Raw genomic sequence first — 21,689 nt, forward strand, 5'->3', positions numbered from 1 at the left:
TCATCGTGGGACGACGGGGGGGGGGGCTGAGAGTGCGTGTGCCTGCGTGCGTCTTGTAAATTGGACGCGCTGGTGGCATGTCAAGTGAAGAGCATCCGGATTGGCGGGTCGATGTGCCGTTCGATGACGGATCCGTTCGAACCAGGCTGGGAAAAGAGAGAATAAGAAAAGCGCAGATGGACAGATGGTCAACATCCTGCAGCTTCTGTTTACTTACTTCCAAGGAAATCAAAGCACACGGGGGAGATTTTATCAGGCGCGGTGGCTGCAAGTTGAGACCCGGGACGTGTTTTGCCGTATTTGATGCAACAGCGATATCTCCTCTTGGATATAAAAAAGATCTCATGTATATCGGGCTCTTATAAGTCCACATTTGGACCTCAAACCGTGTTCAAATAACAACAATTTCAGCAAACGCGTTCTTCTGATTTCAATGAAAGTGGTCTCAAAATCAGAACAAAGCCCAAAAAGCAAAACCGTTAGGTTCCCATTCGTCCCAAAGAATCGAAGGGGATGTTTTGTCCTTCTCATGCTTGGAAAGTTTTACAGCTCAGAGAGCGGCTCCCCGCCCCTGCTTTGAGTTTGTTGACGACAGGCTCACCTATAACCTTTGACATCTTGCTCCTTGAATGGAACTTTAGAAGTGTTGTTCATACATTGACTTGCTGTATATTTATTTACTACATACGTGTTTTTAATTTTTTTTTTTTTACCCTTTCAGGGACAGCTTATCAAGTTTCTGGTTACAAGTCCACTACGAAACGCTCGCCATTTAAAAAGTAAAAGAACACAAGCAGTGCGGCAACACTTGTAGACACATATTGCAATACTCGCCGGCATATCTTCTTTATCCTCTCTGAAAACACTTGGTAGCTCCTTCAGCCAGAGACTGTTACACCCGCGCTGCAAGAAGGAGAGATACCGACGCTCGTTCCTACCGACTGCTGTCAGGCTGATGAATAAAAAATAACAATCATAATAATAATAATAATTAAATGATGTGATGGAAAATTGTAAATAGTACTGCGATTTATCCATTTTGTGTTCATATTGCATTTAATTGAAAAATCTTTCTTCTTTCTACATACATTCTTGCTGCTGGAGGCTGTAAATTTCCCCAGTGTGGGACGAATAAAGGATATCTTATTATTTTTATAAAAGGGGGCGACGTTACCACATCTTAACTGTTTAATTCTTAACCTTCTATTTAAGTAAGTTCACGACTCTGTTGTTCTAAAACACATTCTTACAGAATAACATTTTTGTTATAAAACCCAAATATTTTTGTTTTGGATGCATCGGGCGAAATCATTTTTAATTTCCATTCCATTGATTTGACAGTGTTGTCTGTGTGAGGAAAACGCACAAAATATATATTCAGTCCTTTCAAAACACTTATTCATTCTACGTTGAGTTATAGAGCTCTTCCGTATTCGACAGACCCAAACAACGCCATGCCTATTCTCTCCTTTCTACGTCACGGAACAAGTGCGACTTTGTCCCGTAGCGCTTTCGAGTGGAGTGGCGCTCACCAGAAGTGACACTCGCTCACGAGTGGCGTTCACTTTGCATACACGCTCGCACGGCCGCCGCCCGAAAACCGCGCAAAGGAAGTCGGCTTAGCACGTGACTTCTTTAGCTTTTTCCCCCCGCCTCTCCAGCTGGCTCTCTCCGCTCTCCTCATCTCGATCTTTGCCAGGCTACAGCTGCTGTATTTCCTCTGTAATCTTTGCCTTATCTCTCCCTTTTGTTCTCCGCCGTTGATCTCTCTCTCTCTCTCTCTCGCCCTCTCTCGCCATTTAAATGTGCTCCCCCCTCCCTCACCCGGCCCGTTATCACTCCGCTCATCTTTGTTCCACTTCAGACTTGCTACACAATCGCACATCCAAACAAGCGGTATTGGCTTGGTCACGCTGACTTCCCCCCGCATCTTAGTATAGGTGAAATTAAAGTGTGATAAGCAGCTTAGCAGGTGTGTGCTGTCATGCCTCGCTGCTATCCGGGGAGCTCTGTTCTTTAATTAGAGCCTAGGCTATGTACACACACACACACACACACACACACACACATGTCCATGACACACTGGATGCGTGCTAAATTATGAACACGCATCATTATGACAGCGCATCAATGCACTTGTGAAAATATCCACTTTGTATTTGATGATATCGATTCAACCCCGTATGTCGTGGCGCAATTCTCGAGCGGTTACCTTGTAAGGAGTTCGAGGCGAGCTTGCGGGAGGACGAGCCCGGATAGCTGCGGGCATCGCCGTTCTGTCGCCGATGTGTTTTTTTTATTTGGTGGGCTCATCGAAATCCCTCAAGGAAGTGATAAATGATGACATGTGCCGGTTTGTCTTCCGAGTTGTTTACATTCTTAAAAACAAATTGATAAATCATGTGGAGTGATTGGATTTGTTCCAGGCTAATCACAGAGCAACTTTCAGAGTAGCGCGCATGTTTACAAGATAGGCCGGCGGTGAACCGGACAACAAGTTGCAGTTGAGCAGGTTGTGAGTAAAACAGTTGAGAGAAAAAAAAAAAGTTGTTTTATTGCCGCTCCCAGATGAAGTTGCCTCTCAAAACAAACATGAAACACAAAGACAAATAAATCTTGTGTATTTAAATATAATGACAATAAAGAATGGAAATGTCATTGACGGGGAAAATGATCGCACCTATGTCGAGGATTTATAATTAGGGGAGAACCGTTGACGGGTAGCTTATTGGGACGAAATACTCGTACTGGTATGGGTCTGAAAACAAGTGGTATCGAGGGCTGGGGAAAAAAAAAGTGGACCGACTCGGCTGTATCGACTGCAAAAATCGGTCAGAACAAAAATGTATGCCACGGGGATGTTGTACAGTGGGGTGGTGGGTGTGGGGGTGATTCCCTAACTAATCGATGATCGACAAGATAATTGACTCCAAAAAAAGATGAATTTGAGCCGGCGCTAATGTGAACACAAACGGTGCAGCAACAAAGGTAGATTCACAATTCAAAACGGCACACGCAGGCATATTTTCCTTTCACCTCTGTGAAATGTCTGTATTATACTGATTTACTGAGACCTCTGAGTTTTTCCAGACGTGATCCATGGATACGCGCACGGGCTAAAAATGAGCATCCGCGTGCGCTATCCTCATCCTTTTACCCTTGAATCAACGCAGAGTTGAATGCAAACGGCGCAACACACGTAGAAAGAGAATATAGCAATACCTCCAGGCACATATTCTTTATCTTCCGCAAAGAACAACTGTGATTGCTGTACTGACAAGCCGAGAGAGGAGCTGAGGCCACGGTGGAGTACGTCCGTCGTTCACAGACTGCCCCCAGGTGGCCAAGTTGCACACAGTTGAATGAGAAAACGCGACAAAACCTGCATAGATTTCATTATGACGCTACTGTATGTTTTTAAAAAAGTATCTTTTCACAGAACGCTCCTTAAAACACACTCGATACCATGGCTTACTTCACCGAGCTGAAGGACTGAACTATCGCCGAGTTTCAAACCGTTCAACTCGGGGGGGAGCTTTGCCTTATGGCCTCCGCCGAGCGTGTAAAGTTGTGCGTGTTTTTCCGTGGGGAATCAAAGATGCCCTGCAGGAGGCCTCCCGACGGGCCGAAGCTATGATGAGCAATTATCTGCCAGGGTAAAAAAAATTGTGGGCTAATTCGGCATATTTATGTGGTCAGCAGCACTGTTTACTATTCCCCTTCACTGCTTACTGCTGCACTTTCAAATTAGAACGCAACCGTGCTTCCTCCTCTCTTTCATTTTCTCACTCTCCTCTTCCTCCTCCTCCTCCTCCTCCTCTGCCTCTATCTCTCCCCCGCCTGATGGGGTTTGTGATGTGTATTGCCCCCACCCCCATCCCTTCCCTCGTTCTGATTCTCTATTTTTATCTCCGCTGTGTGTGGGACGGGAAGGGAGTAGGGGGGACAAATGTAGAATCAAATGTGTGTACGCGTGTGTGTTTGTGTTGTGGGATGAGAGAAAGAGGCGGAGCCAGAGTTTGTGATGAAGACGAGGCTTGCAAAGCGATGGGTAGGGGGACTGGGGGGGGGGGGGGGGCGTTTGCGGTTTGTGTACAGCTAAGACCGATAGGGATTTAGTCTGTTTGTTTTAAACAAAAGTCTTTGGCGTGTGTGTGTGTGTGTGTGTGTGTGTGTGTGTGAGTGGATTTGTACATGCAACATAGAGAGAGAGAGAGAGAAAGAGGGCACGCCTCATATTTCACCACAAAAATGAGGCAGAATCTAATCATAATCCTCATAAAAGTATGACCCCAAGAGAGCACCTGGCTCTTTAGGATACACACACACACACACACACACACACACCAGCATGTATGCACACACGCACGCACGAATACACTCAGCAAGGAACACTTGTAACTCGGCCTCTCTTGTAAATAAATTCATCGCGGTTGCATGATTAGCAGGATCAGATTTTTGCCCTGCCCGGTTGTACGTCTTGTCAGATGCCAAGGTCGAAAGGAGGTCAAAGGTGAAACCAGGCGGCGTCCGTCGGGTAAAATACGAGTTTGGCTCCGGGCACTCACGCGCGGGCCTCGTTTACATCGAGGGTCTTAGGTCCGCGCGTCCGCATCTAAAGCAGTTGAGTTACAATGCAATCAGCCGGCCAAAGTTGAAGGGAATTCATTTGAAAAAAAAGAAAAGCTGTAATATAAAGTTGTAATACGAAAGTTGTAATGCGATAAGATCAGAAAACCTTTATTAGTCTCACAAAGGAGAAATTCCCAATTCCCAGCAGCATAGTTATGAAAGGAAGAAGTAGAAGAACAAAATATAGGAGCTGCTGTAAAGACAGCCACTCTAATCTGAGACAATATGAAGGTTTCATATCCTGAGAATAATTTAGACGTCATCTAAATGGAAATGTAAACAAAACCATCATTTTGCAAACAATAAAGTCACTCTTTTAATGAGCCAACACCCCCCCCCCCCCCCCACCCCCATGAATCCAAAGCCAACAGTCTGAGACCAGCAGCTGCTCTCTCCCTCTCTGGAGACCTGACATTCGAAAATCTTACACCCTGTTCTTTGGGTTTTCTTATTTTATTTTTTTTGTTAGTTAGTTTTTTTTTTGTCTCTGAATATTGTGACTTTTTTTTGTCGAAAAAGTCTGACTTCAATCTTTGCTTTCGACTCCTTGTTTGGCTGTTTTTTCTCCTTCTCTTCGGCATAGAATGAGTTTGGCTCATTGCTGTTCATCGTCTAGCGTTCAAAGAAAGAGCCGGAACCTTGACAGATGTCTGAGGGTCCCCGCATTTGCACTGGAGTAGGCTTAGTGCGCTCAGCTCCAAACGGATCGCAGAGGCAGCATCCCGCCCTCCTTTTGACTCGCTTTCTATAACATTCACGCTTTTTATGCGCGCGCCGATTTTATACGTGCGCCCTCCGTCACGAGGTTGACTACATTGATGGAAAGACCATGTTTGTACGAGGTAGCGTGTTACAATCGAGGTTATTACAGCTCCTGGGGGGCTTTAAAAAAAACCCCACAACAAAACAATAACGAACAAACTCCATTTTACAAAACTATAGAATAATTACAGCTAAAAAAATCCTCCTCTTTCATCATTTCATTTCAGACATCAGCCTTTGGGGTTGATGCTAAATTTAGCATTCTCGGTTCAAAACGTTTTTCGGGCAGCTGTAATACTCCACGGCCGTACAGAAGAAGGAAGGCCGAATAGTCGTTTGGTAATTTTTTGTTCACTCACCAGTTATACGTTTGTCCGAAATAACAGGTATTAAAAAAAAAAAAAAAAAAAAAAAAAACTAAAACTAAGACTAAAAATAGTGAAAAAAACTAAAACTAAGACTAAAAATAGTGAAAACGAAACTAAAACAAACCTCCTCTGAAAACAAAATTAAAATATCTGTATGTAAAAAAAAAAAAAGTGCCCTGAATGAAAACCCCCAAATTATTTTCAGCTTGATTACAAATCCAACAAAATCTGTCGGATGCTAACACGCTAAAATCCGCACATAGGCAAACGTATACGGCCATATAAGGAAGAGTGAATGGAACGTGTGAATTCATCTGATTGAAAGGGGGGGGGGGGGCAGGTGGGGGATAAAGAGCAGTGTGGGTCATGAAGAGGTTTGGCATGAATAGACCACGAGGGGGGGGTTCGGGTGAGACGGGGAGGAGCAGGGGAAGGCGGGGTTCGCGAGAAGGAAGAAGACAGACAAAAGTTTGCCATAATGAGCGTGGAGGAAGGGCCAGGCGGGTGGTGCGTGTAAGAATGGGGGGTCTCTGGGAGGTGGCGGAGCTGGCGGGGGTGACGTCTGGGCGCACTTCTGTCACTTTGGGACAAAGACATCTGTCAGAGCCGGCGGTGGCTTGTGTACTACGCCGGCGTGTGATTAGACCAGGAAGGCCACGGCGGGACTTGGGTGGCACCTGGGCTGTGACCCTTTCACTTAAGGTCATCTCTCTCAGCCCGCTGTCAGGATAATTGCCTTCTTGCTTTTGAGTAGAACTCAGTACACGGATGTTGGGAGACAAAGCAGAAGAGAGTGCCGCTCCCCTTTTGATATTAGAGGCGAGATTGCCCCCGAAATGTCGGCCTGTCAAAATACAGTGGCGCCCCTACTTTAAAAGAAATTAATTGGTTCTGCAAGAAAGTTTTGTAAGTAGAGACGTGTTTTGCATGTAAATGCCCTAATTCGTTCCAAGCCAACCCAAAAATCAGACATAAATGTTATAAAGCACAAAAATGCCTCCAAATATGTTACAAATATATGTTGCAATCAGATTATTGCACACCACCCGAGAGGAAATTACAGTCTCCCAAATGATTTGAATGCAACATGACAGGATTAGGCGGCCCGGTAGTCCAGTGGTTAGCACGTGGGCTTCACAGTGCAGAGGTACCGGGTTCGATTCCAGCTCCGGCCTCCCTGTGTGGAGTTTGCATGTTCTCCCCGGGCTTGCGTGGGTTTTCTCCGGGTGCTCCGGTTTCCTCCCACATTCCAAAAACATGCGTGGCAGGCTGATTGAACACTCTAAATTGTCCCTAGGTGTGAGTGTGAGCGTGGATGGTTGTTCGTTTCTGTGTGCCCTGCGATTGGCTGGCAACCGATTCAGGGTGTCCCCCGCCTACTGCACGAAGACAGCTGGGATAGGCTCCAGCACCCCCCGCGACCCTAGTGAGGATCAAGCGGCTCGGGAATGAATGAATGAATGAATGACAGGATTAGAAATGTTACATTATTCTGCACTTTTTCTCTTTCCGTTTTTTTTCTATTTTGTTTTTTTCCCTTCCAAAAATTGCCAAATGTGTCACCGGCTTTGCCCCGAATGTAATCTCATTCCTGTTTTTTTTTTCTTCCCCCCCTGCAATCATAAATTTGTATGGATTTGAGGCAGCCTTTTTAATTCTCCGGTTCATTTCCCAAAGGACTTAGACTCCCCCGAAATAGAAAGAAGCTCCAAGTGCAAAGGTCTAACATTTATCCGCTATAGTCCTGTTGGATTATGCGGCGCTAAATCCAAAGGATCAAATTTCACTGAGTGCTCCGCGCGCCTCGTGCAGGATGCTCTGACAAAAACACACTCATATTAGGCAAATCGACAAGGTGGTTAGTTCTGCTCTATGCGTGCTTTCACGGCATTATTGTGTGTGTGTGTGTGTGTGTTGAGGGGGGGAGGGGCATGAGCCAGATTATTAAAAAATCTGCTCTGTCGCCTACTCCTCAGGTGTGAAAAGCAGACGTGAGAAGACAGAGGAGATGTGAGTATGGTGGGGGAGAGTGATGGGGGGGTGTGGGTGAGAGAGGGAGGGGGGAGTTTATATTATGCTAGCAGGTCCCGGTTGCCAAGCGACAGTGCTGAGCGAGAGGCCAGGTTGCTAGGTAACCCGGGGATGCAAAGCCCAATGCGATAGTGAGAGAAAGAGCTGGGGGGGGGGGGGTAGTAGCGGCGGGCCGAGCAGCTCTACCTTGCTTTTCATCCAGCTGTGAAGGAGCCGCGTAAACACCCGCACCGCACGCTTCGTGGGGACGCCGTGTTGCATGCCGCATCTCGGCGCAAACACGCGCTCTAATGGCGATGGGCTTCCACCGTGAACGGACAAGTACACGGTCAGCGGATGGATTTAAAAAAGAAAAAAAAACAAGTGGAATACAGCAATTCTAATGCAAGTTGAAATTTGCCAACGTATCAAAATAAATACAAATACTTTATAGAAGTACACAAATACAAAATAGACCCCAAGAGAGTATATTGTGGAATAAACAAGCATACTGCGGTACCTCTACTTATTGGTTGTGGAAGAAATTTCTTCACTAGAAAATTTTGTAAGTCAAGACGCATTTTCAATGTAAATGCCCTAATCCGTTCCAAGCCCCACCAAAAATTCACACGTGAATGTTTTCTAAAGCATAAAAATGCATCAAGATATGTAACAAATACATCTTATGATTCGATTATTGCGCAATAAATGAGAGTAGTGGCTCGGTAGACCAGTGGTTAGCACGTCGGCTTCACAGTGCAGAGGTACCGGGTTCGATTCCAGCTCCCCCGGGCTCCCTGTGTGGAGTTTGCATGTTCTCCCCGGGCCTGCGTGGGTTTTCTCCGGGTGCTCCGGTTTCCTCCCACATTGCAAAAACATGCGTGGCAGGCTGATTGAACTCTCTAAATTGTCCCTAGGTGAGTGTGAGTGCGAATGGTTGTTCGTTTCTGTGTGCCCTGCAATTGGCTGGCAACCGATTCAGGTGTCCCCCGCCTACTGCCCGAAGACAGCTGGGATAGGCTCCGCCACCCCCCGCGACCCTAGTGAGGATCAAGCGGCTCGGAAGATGAATGAATGAATGAATGAATAAATGAGAGTTGGGCATCATGTAAAAAAAAAAAACAATGAAATAGAGCAAAGAATAAAAATGATGGTCATCTAACTTTTAAATGCGTCCTTATTGTTTTTGTTGCCCTCTTTAGTTCATGTTCTCTCTCAGAAGTGGTTTTTGCCTGGCGTTTCGTAAAGAACCGATACAAGGAGGTCCCACTTAGCCAATGGGATGCCAGGATGATGCTCGGTAACAGCCAATGGCGGAGCAGCTATAAGCGTGTTGCGTTCAGGAAACTCGGAGCTGCGAGTAGCGGGCCATACTGTATTTTTACCTTTCGGAACTTGAAATTTCTTTCGAAACAAGAGGCAACTTTCCCTTTTGAGATTTTTCGTAACTTGAAAAATGTGTATGAAGAGATGTTCATAAGTAGAGGTACCACTCTACTGAACTAGACAATAGGCAAGCAAGTGATAATTGACCCATTTTGGGTCCTCCCCCGACGTTTTGGCAACTCCGATGTAGGTCGTGGATAACCGAGAGATGTTTTTAGATGAAAACAAACAAACAAAAACAAGACGGTCTTATGGCCACTTGGTCAACTGCGCAACGGAGGGCAAAAAAAAAAAAATGCCATCTTTGAAAAACAGACCTCAAAGTGTGAGTTTCTGAAATAGCGAGTAGCACGACGTCCTCACTCCAGCAAACGTGTTTTCTAAAACCGAGGACGTTCATTCGTGAATGTCATCATACAACACTCGGTTGTTGTTTTGTGTATACCCCTCAAGGTAACGATCCCTTCCCATTTACCTCAAAATCTCGACCCGAATATCTGCTGAGTACAAGGACAAACGAGTGAAAGCGACATGCTCATAAACTAGCAAGACTTTCAAGTGTTTTTGCAGCTCCCGGTGGGGATCATTAAAAAAAAACAACAACAACAACAACACCAAAAACATCCGGCATCCGTTCGTAGAACGCAAAGAAACAAACGCTTGTATTTTTACGAGTTCCCGCGTAAATAGTCGGTGAGTGAATGTTAAAAAAAAAAAAAAAACAGCATTTGTTCCCGAGACATTATTCGATTCTTTTTTTTTTTTTTTGTATTCTGTTTGCTGTTGTTGTGACACAAAAACAGGCAGACGACGCGGTCGGCTGCCCGGGCCTGATTTCGGTTTCGTCCAATTCACATGACTCCCCACATAATGAATTTGTCTGGCTACTGGGCACGCTCGCAATCACGGCGAGGAAATGAGCGGGAGAAGAAGAAGATGAGGAGGAGGAAGAGGAGGAGGTAATTGTGGGACGGAAAGAAAGAGAGAGAGAGAGAAAAACGGCTGGGAAAAGAAAATGCGGGGCTAGCATGCGGTGTGGCACCATCAGGCAGAGATTTTGGGAGGCTCTCGGCTCGGAAGTGGGGACGAGGCAAAAATCCTAGAGGATCAAAATACTTCTGCTAAAAGGACATGTGAAAGTGTGTGTGGGGGGGGGGGGGGTGTGTGTGGTCTGTGTACTTAACATATGCACAAAAATAATTGTATCTTCTCATGCTGTGCGCTATAATCAGTCTCATCATTCATTTTTTTTTTTTTGCGGGGGGAGATTGCCCCCCAGCGTTTTCATAGCAAAGCACAATGAATGTAAATACATAAATGATTTAACACTGTAATTTAATCCACGCGTGTTCCAAATAGCTCAAGTACACACACACACACACACACACACACACACACACGGGGGCACGGTCCCCCTCCTCTCTGGATATGGGGCAATGGTTCGTTCCGCTGATTTTGCGTAGGCAGGAGGGGGAGGGGAGGGGGGAGTAGAATACGATTTGATTGGATAATCCGAGGATTTAATATCCGCTAATCCTGGCACAATCCCCTCCCTGCATTACTGAAGGCAGTGAGATTAACTGTATGTGTAGAGGATGTGCAAATACAACGGGAGGGCAAAAGTGGGGACCGTGTGAGTGACTGTCTCTTGCCAGCGTGTTTTTTTTTTCTTCTTCTTTTTTTGAATTATTTGTTGGCGGCGCAGCATGCAAATGGAGGCCGCGTTTGCATGCAGGGCCTCACTCATGCGTGTACGTGTGAGGACGCGCCAGCCAGCTCTTGAGTGGCCATCATATATCGCATCGTTTCCCCATGCGTCCACACGCCACTGCTCACATACCAATTCCCTATCCATCGCACCACATGCAAGGTTCTCGCCCCCCCCCCCCTCCACCCCCCCACACCCACACCCACACAAAACAAAAAAAAAACGCACGACAGAGAGCCTGCTTGTCTGCAGATGGCTTGCGTTAATGAAGTCTTAATTGGAACGTGAATAATGAGAGGGTAATCTAACTCGAAAGGAGCAGCGTGGCTCTTTCACGCGTGTCCTCGAAACGGAAAGAAAGACCGAGTACGAGACTTGACAGACGATAGAAAGTTGGCCGAAACGAAGCGAATTTCCATCCGGAGATCAATTCTACATAGAACTTTTGCCTGCGACGCTGAATTCTCACGGTATATTATTGGACTTGACGATATCCTGAGAATCCATCTTGTTTCCGAGCCCGCTGAGTGTTGTCGATTAATACTGTGATGAACTGCCGAGTCCGGTTCGTATAACGTCGCGAGAATTTTGAAAATCTGATGATGAGGTGAATTGAGTGTTTTGTGTGGGGGAGGAACGGCCTTTTTTGGTGAACGGGCCAAAATGCCTCCGAGTTAGCGTAGCGCAGTCGCGGGCGTGCTGGAGCCCACCCCAGCTGTCTCGGGGCAGTAGGTGGGGGACACCCTGAACCGGTTGCCAGCCAATCGCAGGGCGCACAAAGACGAATAACCATCCGCACTCACGTCACACCTAGGGACAATTTAGAGTGTTCAGTTTGCTTGTTTTTTGGAATATGGGAGGAAACCGGAACACCCGGAGAAAACCCACGCAGGCACAGGGGAGAACTTGCACGCTCCACAAATGCGGAAACGCTCAGAGTCTTTAAAACGTGCACTGTGAAGTCACAAATCTATTCTTCGCCCCTTGCTTTTGTTCTTTAAGAAAAAGGGCCACCCCCCAAACCCCCCCCCCCCCCCAAAAAAAACGTGCTCCTTTATTTGCGCCCCGCGATTGCCCCAAACTCCGCCGGGGATGGGCCCCAACTCACCCGCAAACCTCATGAGGATAATGAAAATGGATAGACGGCGACATCCCCCCCCCCCATTGTCCACATCGTCCGCCTCCTTCCATTCATCCATTTTTTTTTTTTGCTCATCGATTACTTGACACCGTTGCGATATTTGACAAAGGGAAGGCAAGCGCAAAAAAAAAAGTGACAAAGCACCGCCCGGCACAAATGCTTTGTTTACCAGAAGATCGCAGCAGTCGCCCTTGGCAACCAGCATCCTTGTTTACCTAGCCCATATGTGTGTGTGTGTGTGTGCCGTCATACGATCGCCATAGCAACCAGCCGGTTGCCCTGACGATTTTCCGATGCCGTTGTTTTGTCTCGGCAGACACACCTGCTGTCTCTTCTCACCGCGCTTGTGTTCCTCCCGCCCCGAGATGTCACTTTGAGCAGAAATCTCACATAAGAGGAAACGATGGCGCAGGTTGCCCCCCCCCCCGCCCCCCCCCCCCGAGCTTCTTTCACAGTCACAATGAAGGCCTAATGGAGGGAGAGACGGAGGTGCTGATGGATAGATTGTCGGAAAGAAGGAAGGCCAGTGGCACAGATCTGGCAACAATCAGCCGCCTCGTCTACGACACAGCGCCTGGAATCAATGAACAAGTCGTGACGTGATCGATGACTTGGTAGCGCAAGATGGATGCACGGCAATCGGAGCAGGGCTGGGAAATGATGAATGGATGATGGATGAATGGATGAATGGATGGATGAGGAGAGAAGTGTGAATCCAAGGTCACCGGGAACGCCGCCGTGGCCGCGTGTCATTTCTGTCGGTTTATGTGAGCCGTCAGCTGCCGTCAATAAAAGGTGCGAGGTTAAAAATGTGCATCATAGCCCCCCCCCCCCCCCGCCCCCGCCCCCCGCCCTACGTTCGGCTGGCGCGCGTGATGATGCCAACAGCCTGTTTGCTACCCGTGACGGCCTCGCCTTCGATCAATAGCTTGCGGTGACAGCTAAGAGCTGATTAATCAGACGTATGGATCAGTCTCTCCCGGAGCTCCCCCCCCCTCCCCCTCTCCCAGCACCCTCTCCCCCCCCCCCCCTCCCGCCTCAATTACCAGCTTCATTACATTGCCTTAACACCCCACTGGGACCTTTCCCTCGCTTCTCTCAACATCTCCCCTGTTGCCTCTTTGGAAAGCCTCCCTTCCTTCAATCGCATCATTTTTTTTTTTTAACGTCCTCCCCTTTTGTTTTGGATTTTTGTAACCCCCCCCCCCGCGTTGATTCACAGCACGGCTAATTCGGCCGTCACGACTGAAAAAAAAAATCGCACCGCCGTTTAAATGCATTTAGAGGAAGTAAGAAGCGTTGGGGAGTGCGTGGTCATTTCCAGAGGGTTGGGCATCGCGTCAGACTGACGATTTTCTGATGAGTGATGAGAAATTTGTATTGGAAAAAAATTAAAAAAATGACAGACGAAGCACCGACGGGAAGTGCATTGACAAGCTTTTCATATCTGGATAATGATCATTCATATTTAATGCTGGCCGAGCCCTACAATGCCACAGATGGCAAAATGGATGCCTTCATGTTCTTTGCTTTGCATCGCGGGTTGAAAATGGGTGTGTCGGCCACATGCTGTAGTTGTTCTTTTCACTCTGCTTGGAATCAATATTGTCCTTCCACCCCCCCCCCCCCCACCCCCCAGCTAAGTCTTTTACCTTCTCTTTCAGGAACTCCTTCTCTCTCAGGGATTGTTCTTGCATTTCTTGACTTTTCTTTTATCACCATCATTCCCGCAGCCTTCGTCTTCTCCCTGTGGCATTAACACTGTCTCATTGCCTCAGTGTGCTATGACTAAGCACCGTGTGTGTGTGTGTGTGTGTGCGTGTGTGTGTGTGTGTGTGTGTGTGTGTGTGTGTGTGTGTGCGCGCACGCTGAGGGGCTATGCAGAACATGTGTGTGCATGCATGCATAATAAATCCCGGGCGATGGATCTCGGTAGTCGTGACATTTTTTAGACAGAGCGAGTCACGACTGAATCACGCTTCCTTCATCCGTCCTCCTCTCTCTCTCTCTCGCTCTCTCTCTCTCTCTCTCTCTCTCTCTCTCTCTCTCTCTCTCTCTCTCTCTCTCTCTCTCTCCGTCTCTCCATGTCTTTTTGTCTTTCTTTCCCTTTTGAATCATCCTCTCCAGCACCAGCTTTGCTTTCATCCTCCCACACTCCATTTCTCTGTCGATGCAATGCTCTGCTAAGCCCTCCCCGCCCCCCCCCCTCCCTCCCGGTTTTCCTCTCCTCTCCAGCGGTCCCATTCATTGCCTGTGTTCCTCTTGGCCTTCCATCTGCCTTTATGTCGCTCCAAAGTCAGCCGGGGTCCCCCAGGCCTCTCCCTTCTTCTCCATCTTTAAAAAAAAAAAAATATTTTTTAATATTTTTATTTTGGACCACTGTGGCCATGAGCTCCCCCCCCCCCTACCCCCCACCGCATGTCACTTCAACCGCCACCCCTCCTCCCCCCCCTACTTGTCTTCCTCAACCCTCCTCGTATCCCTCATCTAATACGTAGTTGCCCTGTAATCCAGATCAGCTGCCTTCATTCTTAATCTCGTCACTTCTCAATCCACCCCCCCCCACCCCCCCCACCCCCGCGGTACTCCACTCTGACTGTGTGTTTGCGTGTGCACGTGTATGCGCACGCGTGTGTCAGAAAGAAAGAGCGGTTATGTGTGAAACACCCGCGGTCAAAATTCCCGAGTGAAAAATGACAAATGTCATTTGCCGAACAAAGGTTAAAACCACAAGAACATATTGTACATAAATATTATAGAATATTTATATTATAGAAAATAAGTCATTGGGCTTTTCCCTGCGGGTTATGATTAAATCAGATATGATTTGGTGGTGTCATGATAGCATAAATCTGACTTCAAGAGACTAGACCTGCTTAAAATACGCCAACTGAACTCTTCAATGTGTCTCCACCCCTCCCCCACCTTGTTTTTCGAAAATTGCTTCTACGGTCATGTTATGTGGCAAATCGTATTTTATAGGAGTTGGGAACAAATATAGCTTCAAGTAAGCAAGCACACGTAGACGCTTTCGGGGAGAAAGGTTAGCTTGCTATCCGCTCAACCATACATGAATACCGCTATAGCAACATTTCTGCGTTGTCCTTTCTTTTTTTTTTTTTTTTTTACTGTGTGGTATTGCCGTACTTGTTTAGGACTAGTATAGTGTTTGAAGACACTCGACGTTTTGTAATCGAGGTCCAAAAAGTCTTAATAGGAGGCAGACACGTGACAGTGCGTTGACATTTTCTGATGGCTCTCTAATTGTGGATATCAAAGCATCACAATTAGACTAATTGTCAAATACCAAGATCACTTTGTATTCATGCTCCTCGTTTCTCACCCGCAGATGAATCGGCCGATCCAGGTGAAACCAGCCGACAGTGAGGGGAGAGGAGGTGAGGCGCGCACACACACACACACACACACACACACACACACACACTGAATGACAGAGAGAAGACTAAGAGTCAAAATGGATCAGACAGAGATGGAGAGCAGTCATCAGGGGAGTTTGGCAGCCTCCACACACACAGACTCTCCTTATTCCACTGTAGTGAATACTGCTCCCTAGTGGAAAACCGAGGTAGTGTCCTACAAAAACAACAAACGTACTAGCACAGATGGGAATGATGTTTAATTAAGCCCAGGTCCGGAGCATCATAAGCTGTGGTTTGCGTTAAAATTCACTCCCATATTTTCTCGAAATGACTAATAGGCAGCGGCAGCTTTTGTGAGTGGAGCAAGTGGGTGGGAAGAAAGTTCAGTCATCTTTCAAAACAAGAAAAGTTGATAATGTGAGCTCAATTCAATCCATTTCAATTGGATTTTTATTGCCCTTAACCTTTGAAGCGTCATTGACCACATAAAATTATACAGCATAATGAAATTCTGCACACTTTAAACGGCGCGAGTTCAATGCAAAAGAGTCCTTGTGATAATATGAAGCGCCTGTGAGGGAGTGGGTGGAGTCGCGGCAGCAACAACCTCAGCTCATTCATTGCCGCCAACGTACACCAGGCAGAAGTGGAGAGAAGTGGCAGTAAAACAGGCCGAAATTTGCAGGTCAGGGCCGTGATGATGAATATTTCCTTTTTTAAGCAATTGATTTAAGATAATTTGTGAGTCATATCTTATTAGTATCTACGGTTGAGTGTGAAAATTAACAGAGGAATACAGGGGTGCCTTGAGATACAAGTGCCCCGACTTATGATTTTTTTACTATGACTTGAGTGCAAATTTGAGAGCGCTCTGTGGTCGTCAGCGTTTTGGCAAATAATTCATAGTTCTTAAAAAAAAAAAAAAAAAAAGAAGGCTCCAATCTGTTTGTTGTCTTTCCAAGTGGAAATGTCAAAATAAACATGAAACAAAGAGAATTACATGGTGTTTATTGCTTTGAGAACTAGCTTAGCTTAATGCTAACATGTAGTAAGAATCAGCATTGCGATGCAAACGGTCAGCATCAACGATTTACTGTTTTATAACCATTTAAGCAACAAATGTTTGAACAAAAATGGTAGAGTAACACATATAGACACACAAAGTAAAAAATACTCACAAGCATGTACATCTTCTTTATCATCCTCTATTACGACCAATGTTTAATATTACAGAGAAACTGACTCACCGTGGTAGTGTCGTCGTTTGTGTCTACGTAAGTGGCCTCAAAGGACCCCCGGAGGACCTCTGGCTGCTAAGAATATGATTTTCAAGAACAGAGTCCGCTCCTAATCGTTTTCCTCCTTGTTGGCTTTGCACCTCAGAGGACAGGAAGTTGTTTGTGGGCATGCTGGGAAAGCAACAGAGCGACGAGGACGTTCGAAGGCTGTTTGAGCCCTTTGGCAGCATCGACGAGTGCACCGTGTTGAGAGGACCTGACGGCACCAGCAAAGGTACGCGACGGGGTCACGGCTGATTTGAAATGGAGCTCATGTTGTCTGACTGACTCGCTTTTGTTGGTGCTGTTCCTTTAGGGTGCGCATTTGTCAAATTCCAGGGACACGCCGAAGCCCAGGCTGCGATCAATAGCCTGCACGGGAGTCGCACAATGCCTGTGAGTTGAAGGTGCTTCCGAATGATCAGAAAGCCTCCGATGCCTTTGGCTATGAAACAGCGATGCGGGCTTGCGTGAGCCAAATCTATACAATAAATGAAAAGATGAGCAAGACTTGCCATCCCATTATCACGTTTCCTTGAATAGACCACTTAAGAAAAACACCGCGCTCAAATAGATTCCTCCCATTTCCTGTCAGGAAAAAAAAAAACCCGAAACAAAACAAAACAGGCCTCACTTCATAGATGGCCTTTTTTCAGTAGATGGATTCCGATTCAGTTTCTGGTTTGATCCGTAACATGTCAGAAAATGTCCGACAGAGATAATCGGGAAGCTTTCACGGAGGACGAAAGAAATCAGAATATTCGAGGCTGAAATTGCGAGCATTTGGATTCACAATGGCTGCGAACCGAAGCGTTTTGAAAAGTGAACGCCACTTCTTGGCGGCCGAATGGTGCAAAGGGGGACCGGTTTGATACACGCTACTGAAAGAACACGTTTGCTAACGAATGCCGTTCATTGATGTGAAGATAAGATAAGATAAGATATCCTTTATTCGTCCCACACTGGGGAAATTTACAGCCTTCAGCAGCAAGAATGTATGTAGAAAGAAGAAAGAGAAAAAAAACCAACAAACATCTTTCAATTAAATACAATATGAACACAAATGGGCGGCCCGGTAGTCCAGTGGTTAGCACGTCGGCTTCACAGTGCAGAGGTACCGGGTTCGATTCCAGCTCCGGCCTCCCTGTGTGGACTTTGCATGTTCTCCCCGGGCCTGCGTAGGTTTTCTCCGGGTGCTCCGGTTTCCTCCCACATTCCAAAAACATGCGTGGCAGGCTGATTGAACACTCTAAATTGTCCCTAGGTGTGAGTGTGAGCGTGGATGGTTGTTCGTCTCTGTGTGCCCTGTGATTGGCTGGCAACCGGTTCAGGGTGTCCCCCACCTACTGCCCAGAGACAGCTGGGATAGGCTCCAGCACCCCCCGCGACCCTAATGAGGATCAAGCGGCTCGGAAGATGAATGAATGAATGAATATTCATCCGGGCGGCCCGGTAGTCCAGTGGTTAGCACGTCGGCTTCACAGTGCAGAGGTACCGGGTTCGATTCCAGCTCCGGCCTCCCTGTGTGGACTTTGCATGTTCTCCCCGGGCCTGCGTGGGTTTTCTCCGGGTGCTCCGGTTTCCTCCCACATTCCAAAAAACATGCGTGGCAGGCTGATTGAACGCTCTAAATTGTCCCTAGGTGTGAGTGTGAGTGCGAATGGTTGTTCGTTTCTGTGTGCCCTGCGATTGGCTGGCAACCGATTCAGGGTGTCCCCCGCCTGCTGCCCGAAGACGGGTGGGATAGGCTCCAGCACCCCCCGCGACCCTAGTGAGGATCAAGCGGCTCGGAAGATGAATGAATGAATGAACAATATGAACACAAATGGATAAATCGCAGTACTATTTACAATTTTCCTTCACATCATTTAATTATTATTATTATTATGATTGTTATTTTTTATTCATCAGCCTGACAGCAGTCGGTAGGAACGATCGTCGGTATCTCTCCTTCTTGCAGCGCGGGTGTAACAGTCTCTGGCTGAAGGAGCTACCAAGTGCTGTCAAGGCGGGCTGGAGGGGGTGGGAGGGACTGGCCATCATAGCTTTTAGCTTAGTTAGCATCCTTCTGTTGCCCACCTCCTCCAGAGTGTCAAGGGAGCAACCCAGGACAGAACTGGCCTTCCTGACCAGTCGCTCCAGTCTCTTTCTGTCCCGGACTGAGATGCTGCCTGACCAGCAGACAATGCCGGTCAGGCAGCATCTCAGCCCAGATCATGTCGATGACAAGTCTGCCGCTGACGGCGACGCGCTTTCGTGCCAGGGGGCGTCGTCCAGTCTGGTGGTGAAGTTCGCCGACACGGAGAAGGAGCGGGGGCTGAGGAGGATGCAGCAAGTGGCCTCCCAGCTGGGCATCTTCAGCCCCATGACCCTCAACTTCCCCGCCTACAACGCCTACACGCAGGCGGTCAACGCTCAGGCAAGTGGCGCACTCGTGAAAGGATGTCCTCGCTTTTCCCAACGGCTAATTGCCGCTAACCTTGTTAGCCGGACAACAGGACGTACGTCATCTGGCATTTAGCCCCGCCCCGCAACACGCCGCCATTAACCCACTGACTCGGGGCCATAATGCTCTCGTAATTAGATCTCTATTCATCTGCTCTTCCATCACTCGCTCTCCCTTGTCCCTCGCCCTCCTCTCTCGCATCTTCCCAGAAACATTTAACGGTCTCTTTGTCTTCCACGTGCTCTTCCGCCACCCCCTCCACCCCCGTCCCCGCGCTACAGCTCGTCCAACAGCAGGCTCTGGTCGCCCAGTCGGCGTACTTGTCCCCCGTGGCGACAGTCGCCGCCGTACAGATGCAGCAGATGGCGGCACTCAATGCCAACGGAATCATCGCCACGCCCATCACGCCCATCACGCCGTCCTCCGGTAGGCGCTCGCTGAGGCGTTTTGTTGTCAACTTTTGCACTTCAGATACAAATGCCGATTTGGATTGCAGCCTCGAGTACTGTCCGATACCAAGATCGATCCCAAACAATGTCAACATGAATGATACATGATTTTTTTTTTTTCAGTAGTAAATGTTAGAATAAACGTGATCAAGTGATACTATTCAAACAAACAACAATAGTCAGCAACAGTAGGTATGAGAAAATAGGACCCGCTGATTCCAAACATCCGGGTGATATAAATTCAACCTCAAACATAAAAACCAAGTGCTCTTGAATAAAATAAAAATAAAATCGATTAAAGGACCTGAGGAAAAAAAACTATAAATATTGAAAACTATATATAGATATATATATATTTTTTTGTTTATTTATTCGAATTTATTTTGCTGATATCGGACGGTTATCCGATATCAATTTTGGATCGTGATGCCCCTTTTACTTATAATACTTAAAATTTCACACAAAAACACAAAAAAAACCTTTATGTTTTTCTGACGCCCGAGATGATTCACCTACAGGCCACAAAGACTTATTTGATGTTTTTTTTTTTTTCGGCATCCTTCAAAAGTACCCGATACCTTAAAACAATGCTGATATCACCCCGATACCGATACCTAGACTCGATACTCACCCAGCCCGTTAATATTTTTCCAGCCATTTTTAGTTCATCTCGAAATCAAACTCTGCATAAGTGACGCCAACGCTGGCTGAGATTTTGTCTGTACAATTCACGCCTGCAGGGACGAACACTCCACCGACTATCGCAGCTACCCCCGTGCCAGCTCTCCCCCCGCCAATCGGAGTGAATGGTTACGGCAGCGTGCCCGCGCCAACCAACGGACAGCAAGGCACCGAGACATTATACACCAACGGCGTTCACACATATCAAGGTATAGTCGTCAACAAATCGTCTTTTTTTTTTGAACATTTCACATTGGTTCTGACATCAAAAGGATTCATCTCTGCTCGCGGTGCACTTTTCTGTTTTGTGAATTATTATGATTAGTCTCAACATTGTATGCCTGCAAATTCGTTTGACATCAGCCTCCATTTCACCTCAAATTTCAATTTTTTTTTTTTGTACTTTTCAGAAGCGAGGAACCATAAATAATTCAATGCTTGCCTTTTCTGGGGTTTTTTTTGTATGACTGTCTCAGCCTCATATAGAAATCCTTTTCATATTGGCCATCGCCTTTTGTAAAATTTAAAGTCTTTTTTTTTTTTTTGTGGTTCTCTCCTGGCAGCTAAAATAATTCCTATGCGGTCACTGGCTAGCACTGCATATGCATTAACCATAAATCCTGTCCGCCCACGTTAACTATACGGATTGTCTGCAGCCGATTTGGTAAATCGTTTTGCTCGCCGCTGTTTCCTCTTTTGACCAAGGAACGAATGCTGCGGGGTTTTTTTCCCCCCCCTCTCAAACTGCTGCGCCATCTCTCAAGTCCTCTTCTTCACCTCACAATTGGAAAAGCGCTGAGTCAGAATGTGGCATTTCAAACAACAACAAGGAACAGTTAATTTTTCAATCTCAACATCGTTTTTTTTTTTTTCTTCCCCCCCCCCAGCTCAAACTCCAGCAGCTTTGGACCCGCTCCAGCAGGCCTATGCCGGCATGCAGCACTACACAGGTGGGTGTACTCCACTCTGGAGCCTCACACACATCAACCACTTGCAATTTGTCTGATCTTCTTTTTGGTGGTAAACATATGCTACCATTTTATTGTATTTTATTCCCCCCCCCCCCATTCCTTATTTATTTACTTTTTTCTCTGGTTGTCTACTATTTTTCGATAAATTCCTCAATAGTTTTAATAACGGGCGGTTCAGAACCCCCTCCCCCTCCCCAAAATATTCCGCATGTGCACGCGTCCGTGCAGAAGCGGTGAAGCCTCTGTAACTTCCGCTAACAACCCAGGCTAAACGTTGCTCCTTTCCAACAGACAAAGCTTGTCTCTCATATACCGTGAGTCACTTCAACATAGTTCCTTGGCGACAATTCCTATGTAGACATTGATTTGGCGACACCTCGGGTGTTCTTCGCAAAGTGTCGGGGGGGGGGGGGGGGGGAATCAACCACAAATATATAAAGAAATCACTGTATCGGTTGATAAATGCATCATATTTCCG

General features: G+C 46.9%; 1 protein-coding gene and 1 long non-coding RNA gene across 4 annotated transcripts in view; one reads left to right on the forward strand and one right to left on the reverse strand.

Moving 5' to 3' along the window:
- Positions 1–21,689, forward strand: part of LOC127600535 (CUGBP Elav-like family member 3) — a 37,611-nt gene that overhangs the window by 11,041 nt on the left and 4,881 nt on the right. For all 3 annotated transcript variants that reach the window (XM_052065191.1, XM_052065192.1, XM_052065193.1), the window contains 7 exons: positions 15,357–15,405; positions 16,771–16,899; positions 16,981–17,060; positions 18,928–19,083; positions 19,392–19,536; positions 20,300–20,449; positions 21,128–21,190. In XM_052065191.1, the coding sequence (XP_051921151.1) occupies positions 15,357–15,405; positions 16,771–16,899; positions 16,981–17,060; positions 18,928–19,083; positions 19,392–19,536; positions 20,300–20,449; positions 21,128–21,190 (772 nt within the window). The remainder of the gene's footprint in view (positions 1–15,356; positions 15,406–16,770; positions 16,900–16,980; positions 17,061–18,927; positions 19,084–19,391; positions 19,537–20,299; positions 20,450–21,127; positions 21,191–21,689) is intronic.
- The window catches only part of LOC127600698 (uncharacterized), a 135,198-nt gene continuing 120,794 nt past the window's right edge, over positions 7,286–21,689 (reverse strand). The window contains exon 2 of the long non-coding RNA XR_007962402.1: positions 7,286–9,166. This is a non-coding gene — a long non-coding RNA (uncharacterized LOC127600698). The remainder of the gene's footprint in view (positions 9,167–21,689) is intronic.

This window comes from Hippocampus zosterae, chromosome 5, assembly GCF_025434085.1.
Source record: "Hippocampus zosterae strain Florida chromosome 5, ASM2543408v3, whole genome shotgun sequence".
In the NCBI taxonomy this organism is placed as follows: domain Eukaryota; kingdom Metazoa; phylum Chordata; class Actinopteri; order Syngnathiformes; family Syngnathidae; genus Hippocampus; species Hippocampus zosterae.